Below are 9,731 nucleotides of genomic sequence, written 5' to 3'. Positions count from 1 at the left end.
ATAATTTCTTGCTCCCCTAGTTTGTACGTTTGATTGATACACTGTTGGATGTACATTATCATCACCCGGTGGTTTCTCTGGATTTAATTTCCATAGGATTTTAATTACTCCCTGTGTAGATAGATCCATCTCTTGTAGCATTTGGTCACTTGTACCATTATAGACCATTCTTGGTTCAGGAATATTTGCAGTTGATTCTTCTGTGTACATTGGGGAGAAATATTTTTTTAAGATCTCAACCATCTTCTCATCTTCAGATGCAATAAGCCCCTTGTTGTTTTATTATTTATCTAGTACCATAGTATATTATAATATCCATACCTGTGACTTACTCTATGTTCTTTACATCTGTTTCTAATTAATTTGTATCGGTTATTGGTTTAAATTGCTTGTAAAATGATTGATTATTGAAAAGTAAAATCTAGTCTAAATCTATAACGGTATAATAATAATTACCGTATTAGAAATATCGTACACAATTAAATATTTCCGTTAAAACATAACATGAATGTCAATTTTTAAGTACATAACCTCGAAAAAGGTATAATAATTAAATTGATGTAGACTGAAACAACATATTGAGGACTTACAATAAAGTACGATAAAATATATCCCGAATTAGAAACTATTCAGTGGTCGCTCGCTTAAACAAAAATAATATCAAATATACGCTTTCTCATTCAAGATAAATGTTTGTGAATCCAAACTATTTAAGGAATAAATTGACACTATTCAAACGATTAATCGTGAGGCATGGTAAAATTTAGAATCTAAAGTATTAGGAAATATTTGTTGCGCATACAAACAGTAAAAGTTTGTAATACTGAATAGTAGAAATACATTATGCTTTAATCCCAGGGAAGAAAATAAAACTTGAGACCGAAGATTATTGATTTAATATCGTGTGTCATTTTGAATGCGCACTTAATGTGTCTTTTCTTTCAAACTTTCTCGTTAGACTAGGAGCCGATAGATGTCCTTCTCTTCGGTCGTCTACACTCCACGAAAAGGTTTGTGTAATGTTAAAATGGTTTTGTTTTCTAATACCTTGACGATTTGAAGATCTATTGCTTCCTTACTTGCCATAAGGATCAACAAGAGTCACAAGTATTTCGTTGTTAGTCCATTTTGTGTGTTAGACCAAATGATGGCAATATAAATAATGCCAAACAGGTCGGCATGGATCATGTGTTTGTTTACCGAAGTGACTGTTGGATACATGTGTTCGTTAGCACAAGATAAAGCACGGAAAAAATATACTGGGCTCCAAGAATTAAGCCAAACTTAATATCAGGTGCATATCGTCAGAGGTTTTATGCTTATGAGAGAGGAATTCATTAATGTAGTTGTTCCTGAGGCCTCTAAATCGAGCATGGTTCCCTAACTAGTCTACTATGTAACTATCACCATTAGGAACGGTAAAGGTGCAGTAGTTTCTGATCTCGTAGTTATCCACGAGAACAGGTCATCATGATATTGTCGTTATGTATTCATTGACATCGTTTAGTTGATGGTAGTTGCCTGGTTTGCAATCTAGTGTCAACCAATACCCTCATCCTGGACCTGAGAGCAATACATAAATTGAAAAATTCTTATTATAAGTAAAACAAAGAAAAGCTTAGAGCTCCTAAAGGATGCCCCTTCTCAACAGTCTTTCAGTCTTGAACTCCTCATATCTATTTTTTAGATATGATTTTTCTTGCTATCTGGCACCAGATAGTGGGATTTTGAACACCCTTAGCCAATATTACAATAGTAACAGTTATAACCTAACCTTAGTAGGGTCCTTACTGAAGGTCCTAGAGAAGTCAGGAAATGGTGGTGAAATAGATGAAGGTCTTGTGTATTTATCAAATATTTGTCCGACTACACATTAAAGACAGCCAACGGAATGGATGTTCTTGTCTGCCCTGTGATTTATTGTAGAGTGAATGAGAAGGTTCTCCACATGATAAAGCAGCGGGTGTAAGAGAGCTACAGCGAATGGGCCCTACCTTGGAAGCCCCTGTTGCATTACCCTTGGTCAATTGAGTCTGGACTGTGGTAGGGTATAGACTAGGTTCTTCATGAAGTACCAAGATGGGCGAGATGTTAATTGGGTTTTAATGTGTATGAAGTAAGTGCGTGTCTTGGTTCCACCACCCTCCTAGTAAGTGCAAATGTTCAACATTTTAGTCATATTTTTTTTTTTAGAAGTGCACACCCATGCACTATAGCATTAGAAAATTAGATATTAATTTTGTAGAAATGACTAAAGTCGTGTCAATTCCCTCAGACACCATGTTTGTTTTGATGGATTCAGAGGTCTGAGACAACAACCCTGGTAACCTTGAATTTTAGGTATTGCATTACTAAATGCAGGTTGGTTAGGTACATACATATACCAAGGCTTTTTCCCCCTTACAAGGGGGGTAGCCAAAAAGAAAAAGGCATAAAATCATTCCCACCCATTCCAGGTTGTTGTTGTTGTTGCTATTCCCTAGACTGTCTGTCCGAGCAGTCCCGTCTCCCCAAGGAATGCTATAGCCGAAACTGGGTTTTCCCACAAATCCTTTATAGAGTGTATGTTGTGTTATTTGCGTGTACCACAATCCTTTTTCCCATTCCAGGTTGGTTAGGTAGGTTAGGTTAAAATAGACGAATTCATCATTCAGTTTCGTAGACCTTTGCCTCTACCAAACCAAAGATGGCGTCTTGAGCAACCAAAGCTGCTACATTTGTGTTTATAGCTTTTAGCAACTTTTTCTAATATTGATTTCTGCCAAGAATAATGTATATTATAGTGATGTATTATAATTTATAAAATTAATTTTCTATTGTTATATTGCATAGGTGTACACATGTAAAAATTTACCATTTAATTAGGATAATGTTCTGAACATGTTCCAAATAGTTTTGGTTTATTCCCTAAATGATATAGCAATAAAAAATTAAGTAATTTTCTTAAAGTGCACACCTATGTGATATGGTCAGAGATTTATATATATGTGTGTATGATATATATTTTGGTAAATTTTCAGAAGTGCACACCAACATGGTATAGCACTAGAATGTTAAGGTATTTTTAAGAAGTGCATACCTATGCAGTGTAGCATTAGAAAATAATTAATCTTGTAAATTATAATACATCAGTTTGATGTACATTTTTCATGGCGGAAATCAATAAAAAAAATGCTAAAAGCAAATATACTAACTAACGAAGCTGCGAGCATAGCATCGAGACACCGTGTCATCTGTCTAGTCCAGTCAATGTCAGTTAGACGATAGTTTTCAGTATGCACTGGATGTTCTCCAACTCAAGACATTAATAAGCGCTGTTAGAAAGATAATAGGGCTTTCTCCAAGCTATGTAACAACTCAATTCCCCACAGTCCAATGGAACACTTAATCAGGCTGTCAACATTCGTGACAACAACGATGACCCGAATGATCTTTAGAATTATAGGTACTGCATTACTAAATACAGCTTAGGTTACATAGGTTAGGTGTGTTTGGTTACAATAGACGAATTTATATCCCTTTCATTTCTTCAACCTCGGCATCTATCAAAACAAATTTGGAATATCATTCGCCCACCACATTTTTTAGCAACTTTTCTGTTATTAATTGCAGGACAAGAAAAATGCATATTATGTTGATATAATTTATGAAAAATTCTGTTGCTGTGTCACATAAGTATGCACTTTTTGGCAGAAATTGGTAACTGAAAAGGTTGCTAAAAGCGATATATTTGCGAGCAGAGCTACGGGGGCTGCTTGAGTCACCATCTTTATGTTGATAGGTACAATGGTTGAAGAAATTAAAGTACTGTATGATAAATTTGCCTATTATAACCTAACCCAACTTGCATTTAGTAATGTGATACCTGTAATTGTATAGGTCATCAAGGTCATTATCAGGGATGTTGACAGCCAGTTTTGGTATCAGATCAGACTGCAGGGCATACAGGAGTTGCATAGCTTTAAGAAATGCATGAATCTTGGCTCAGTAGCATTGTTTTAAAAATATGTACTGTGTGAGGTACTGATGAAAGCACTGAGGTCATCCAGGAGGAGCCAAGATAAGAGGGAGGGAAGGGGGTGGATGGGAGTTGAGTATGTGGGGATGGAATGGGTGGGAGTGGTTTTTATACAAGATTTTTTTGGCTACCTCTCAAGTAAGGGGGGGGAAGTGCCTGTGGTATGTGTATGTACATGTACAAGGGAGGTAGCCAAAGTCAAAAGCCAGAAATCCTAAATATAAGTATTGAAACAAAGACCTTTGAGTGATGAAAGACAAGCAATTGTGAAATCCATAGGTTGATCAAAGAATTGGGCATATGGAAAGAGGAAAGGGGAGTAAAAAATGGAATACAGAAGTGGATTGCATGATGTTGAGGGGAAACTGTAGAATGGGGTGAGAGAGGCATGAAATGCAAGAGAAATGTTTGTTGAGTAAGGGTGCAAAACTTGTTAGGGAATGGGAAATTGCTGTAAATGGATGAAGAAATGTCAGCCCAAAGTTATGTTCATATCTGTTCCTTAAATTTGAGTACCAGAAGGGGGGGGGGGGTCATAAAGTAAAGCAATGGGTAAATTGGCTCTGGCTGTTGACCCTGCTTCGGAAGAAGTCTTGCTGCTGCATTGACCTTGATCTGAGTAGTGTAGTAGGGGCTTAGGATAACTCTTCATCCATGAGATGTTAAGATGGGAAGGACATTGAATGGGTGGACGTATGCCTTGACTAGGCCACCCACCATAGAAGTATGGTAGGAAAAGGCTTTTTGAATCTGTTTTATAGAAACCAGTGTCCTGTGATGGTTATTAACCCCCCTTCTATCAGAGGTGCATAACACTTCATATTCAGATGAAGCCCAGGATATGGTATGAATTTACTGTTTTCTTCATCTTTTCACATAGACTTGGCAACTGACTTGCTTCCTTTCTCTTATTGTTATAACAAGCCAGTGATAGCCTTGCACGACTCAACAATCCAGTACCAAAGATATGTGGGAGGCCCCAGGGATTGTTGCCGGCTGACATTATTCAAGCTTGAGGCAACAAATATTAAACTAAACTGGTTTGAATTGAATTTATGCTTATTGTGAGATTAGTTACCATCCACTCTGAAGGACTTCTTTGTTGAGTAATTGTTGTAGTCAGAATGGAATCTTGATGTTTCTATTTTCACGGGGAAAAAGTATACATTGGTTTAGTGTTTTGTACACCGGTGATGTTACTGGAAATGTGGTTTTGCATTTGCTTAGTGGATTTTAAATCCTAGATTTCTCAGATTAATGACAGTGACTTACCTGTCCCACCAATCCAAGTACCACAGCTATGTGCCCTCTGGTGGGTCCTCGCCAATACCACCGTACTCTCATTGAAAATTTGAAGGATAGTAATAGAAAATTGTAGTTATGAACATAGAGTAAATAAAATGACTGTCAAAAAAGAACGAGCTTTGGAAAGGCCACAAATTTATGAAAAATAAACATGCTTTGGCTGGAAGACACATTGTCCTTTTAGGGTATTTAAAGCAATTTTGACAAGCAATCCTAATGAAAGCAATGTAATTGTTTTATATGTGCATGATGTATATTACTTCAGGCTTGACATCTTACTCTTAACAATTCAGACTTTGTAATATTTTGTTTGTCCTGCAGATGCCACGTGCTAAGGGTGAGAAAGGCCAGTCGGCCATTGACAAAGTGGTGACTCGCGAGTATACCATCAATCTTCACAAGCGTCTTCATGGAATCACTTTCAAGAAGCGTGCACCACGTGCTGTAAAGGAAATCCGTAAATTTGCCAAGCAGCAGATGGGTACAGAAGATGTCAGAATTGACACCAGACTTAACAAGCAAGTTTGGTCCAAAGGAGTAAGGTATGTATATCATTGCTTGGCCCAAAGGAGCAATGTATTTGTATCATTGTTGCTTGGCCCAAAGGAGCAATGTATTTGCATCATTGTTGCTTGGCCCAAAGGAGCAATGTATTTGCATCATTGTTGCTTGCCCCAAAGGAGCAATGTATTTGCATCATTGCTACCTGGATCTTGTTAACCAATTTCCCTTATTATATGTATGTACAGCAGCTAAGGGCAATAATTGTGCACTTCTTGACAAAAACATTAATTTTTACATATATATACTCACTGGTATGCACATTAGATACAAGCTAGGTACCTTTGTAACAAGCTGCCATCTTGAGTTTCAAAATGGCTGCCATAAATCTTTCAGTCAAATGTAAATGATAAATAAAGATGGTCTAAATGTTTAAACCTATATTTCTAAGGTTGGAGAATTCTTTGTAGGGATGCTATTTATCATCAGATAACACTAGATTAAATCACCTTGTGGGCCCCAAAAATGGATTTGAAGGAGGTATAATGCCTGTAAAGAGTAGTCAAGGGTTTTTATGAGAGTAGTAAAGCCTGTGTTAGATTGAGAAAGGTTGGACTGTGCCAGGGATTCATTTTGCCATGGCTGCTCAATATGTACATAGATGGGAAAATGTTGGGGGTAAATGCAAGGGTAATGGGCAGGGGTTTGGTGATCATTAAAGAAAATGGAGAAAATTGGGGTATAAGCCAGTTGTTTGCTGACAACACTGCTCGTAGCAGGATCAGAGGAGGGATTGGGGAAGTTAGTGATGGAGTTTGGGAAGGTGTGTGAGAGGAGGAAGTTAAAGGTAAGTGTGGGTAAAAGTAAGGTGATTGGATGCACAAGGGGAGAAGATGACAGCAAATTGGAAGCGAGTATTAAGGGAGATAGTCTGGAGGAAGAAGATAGTTTTAGATACTTGGGGGCATGTGGTGGATAGGGAGGAGTGGAGGTAGAATGTAGAATGAGAGAAGCAAGTAAAAGCCTTGGGGGGATTAAAAAGTGTAGTGAAAAATAGACATTTGGAAATGTATGAAGAGATTGTATGAATGAATGATTGTGCCAACAACACTGTATGGACAGAAACATGGAATATAAGAGAGGAAGAGTTTAAATGTGTGAGATGAAATGTCTTAGAAGTATAGTAGGGATTATTAGGCTGGATAATGAGAAACAAGGAGGAGAGCAGGGATGGAAAAGAAGATGGGAGATATGCTTTATGAAAGTATTGGGATGGTTTGGACACATGGAAAGAATGAGTGAAGAAAGATTAGTAAAAGAAGTATGGAAGGCAGAGGTGGATGGAGTTAACAGGAGGGGCAACTAAGGATAAGGTACATACATACATATACCAAGGCTTTTTCCACCTTACAAGGGAGGTAGCCAAAAAGGAAAAGGCATAAAATCATTCCCACCCATTCCATCCCTTAATACACTCCACACCCCTCCACCCTCCCTCCTATCTTAGCACCTCCTGGATGACGGGTCATCCCTGCACCTTGTCCACTGCCCTGGGTCAGAAGCAGTGTCGCAAGACACAGCACATCCACAGCAAGGCCGCTTCATTAAATCGGCGACCCCCCCCCCATTGCATCAAATTTTGCTCACACATACTACCTCACCCCCCATCCCCCCACCCATTCCACCTCATGCATCACAACATCATCCATATACAACCATTCTCTATTCCCCTCTTCCCCAAAGCCCCCTTCACCCCATCCATCCACCTCATCCTAGGACGTCCCCTCATGTTTACTCCCTCCACATCTGCCTTCCATACCTCATTTACCAGTATTTCTTCACTCATTCTTTCCATGTAAGGTAGATGGGGTAAAGGGTGCATTGCAAAAAAGGGATATGTCTGTTGAGGAAGGAAGGGAGAAGACAGAAGATACGGGTGAGTGGAGAATGGTTGTGTATGAGTGATGCTGTGATTCATGGAAGGAAGTGGGTGGGGGATAGTGGGGTTAGGGAGTGTTTGTATGTGAATGATACTTTGGTGCAGCCCGAAGGGAATTCTCCCCGTCTTCTCTTTTTCTGCATGATGAGATGGAGGAAGGGAATCTGTCGTTACAATTTACTTCGTATGGGATAGATACTTATCTGGAAATTGGATCAATCCACAAGTGATCATAGGATGTAGAGTGGCTCTAGTCCAAGGCAACGTGTTCTTTCAGACTCTGCCATCCCCAAAAATTAGAAGTTGTCATGTATCTGACCAGAACAAAGAGGGACTGTTCCACCATTTATCAAGTGTGAAAACTTTACAGCACCAATGGATGCTAAGAGGAGACTGTATGAAGGAGTGATTGTGCCAACAGCACTGTATGGGGCAGAAACATGGAATATAAGAGAAGGAGTTTGAGATGCGTCTGAGAAGTATGATGGGGGTTACTAGGCTAAATAGAGTGAGAAATGAGGAGGAGAACAGGGGTGGAAAAGGAGCTGGGAGATAGGGTTGATGAAAGAATATTAGGATGGTTTGGACACATGGAAAGAATGAGTGAAGAAAGACTAGTGAAAGAGGTGTGAGGGAGTGAACATGAGGGGACATCCTAGGATGAGGTGGATGGATGGAGTGAAGGGGGCTTTGGGGAAGAGGGGAATGTCTGTTGAGGAAGGACGGGAGAGGACAGAAGACAGGGGTGAATGGAGAATGGTTCTATATGGATGATGATGTGATTGCATGAGGTGGAATGGGCAGGGGGATGGGGGGTGAGGTAGTATGTGTGAGCAAAATTTGACGCAGCCCGAAGGGATTCCTCCCCGTCCTCTCATTTTGTGCAATGGGGGGACGGAGGGGGGGGGGTTGCCGATTTAATGAAGTGGCCTTGCTGTGGATGTGCTGTGTCTTGCGACACTGCTTCTGACCCAGGTCAGTGGACAAGGTGCAGGGATGACCCGTCATTCAGGAGGTGCTAAGATAGGAGGGAGGGTGGAGGGGCATGGAGTGTGTTCAGGGATGGAATGGGTGGGAATGATTTTATGCCTTTTTCTTTTTGGCTACCCCCCTTGTAAGGGGGAAAAAGCCTTGGTATATGTATGTACCAATAGAAAGGTGGTTCTGAGCATGCAAAACAGTGGTTGTTGCCAATGGACTGTGTGATACAGACATTAAAAGGCAGACATGCGTTATATTGCATGTGGCACACTCAAAACAAAGAATGCAAAAGGTGGCTATCTGCACTAGATATAGATGTGGTGGTGGTGGCAATGGGACATTTTCACATCTTTGAGAGTAAATGAGCCATAATTAGATTTGGTAACAGGAGGTGCCAAGATAGGAGGGTAGAGGGGAGTGGAATATATGGGAAATGAAATGGGTGGGAGTGATTTCTATGCCTTTTTCTTTTTGGCTACCCCCTGTGTAAGGGGGAAAAACCCTTTGGTATATGTATGTACTAGTGCCATAACTTCTGTTGCTCAATAAATCTCTCATTTACCACCTGTGTGACTGTGGCATGGTACCATTACCAAAGATAGAATTGATAAAATAGAAATGCTTTCCTACAACTGCATTAAGTCTCCAAATGTAATGCCATTTTTCCTTTCTTCCAACAGGAGTGTCCCATACAGGATCCGCATTCGCTTGTCACGAAAACGCAATGAAGACGAGGAGTCGGTCCACAATTTCTACACTCTAGTAACGTTCGTCCCAGTTGCCTCCTTTAAGGGCCTAGGGACTGAAAATGTTGATGAAGGCTCAGATGAATAAAGAGTTTTAAGTGATTTGTGGTGTTTGCTCTATTCAGTGAAAATGACACTTGACTGAAAGTGTCATATACTGTTAGATTTTTTTTTTTTTTTGTTACTCCTGAAGAAGCCTTTGCTTGTTCTGTAGTTTACAGGAGGAAAACTTTCATGAGCA

At 39.6% G+C, this 9,731-nt stretch overlaps 1 protein-coding gene across 1 annotated transcript; it reads left to right on the top strand.

Annotated features, from left to right (window-relative positions):
• The first annotated feature begins 859 nt into the window (after positions 1-859).
• LOC143025016 (large ribosomal subunit protein eL31-like) lies at positions 860-9,592 on the top strand. The gene is made up of 3 exons (XM_076184620.1): positions 860-1,010; positions 5,645-5,865; positions 9,425-9,592. The coding sequence occupies exons 2-3, from the start codon at positions 5,645-5,647 to the stop codon at positions 9,576-9,578; spliced, it is 375 nt and encodes a 124-aa protein (XP_076040735.1). The 5' UTR covers positions 860-1,010; the 3' UTR covers positions 9,579-9,592.
• Positions 9,593-9,731: the final 139 nt, after the last annotated feature.

The sequence above is a fragment of the Oratosquilla oratoria genome, chromosome 4 (genome assembly GCF_046742065.1).
Source record: "Oratosquilla oratoria isolate Oo_2021 chromosome 4, ASM4674206v1, whole genome shotgun sequence".
NCBI lineage: Eukaryota > Metazoa > Arthropoda > Malacostraca > Stomatopoda > Squillidae > Oratosquilla > Oratosquilla oratoria.
This window is presented reverse-complemented; position numbering and strand designations above follow the sequence as displayed.

Bases quoted from the DNA above. Each gene is read 5' to 3' on its own strand.
- LOC143025016 (XM_076184620.1), top strand. From the start codon at position 5,645: ATGCCACGTGCTAAGGGTGAGAAAGGCCAGTCGGCCATTGACAAAGTG. The intron at 5,866-9,424 runs GTATGTATATCA...TTCTTCCAACAG, and splicing joins GTTTGGTCCAAAGGAGTAAG to GAGTGTCCCATACAGGATCC.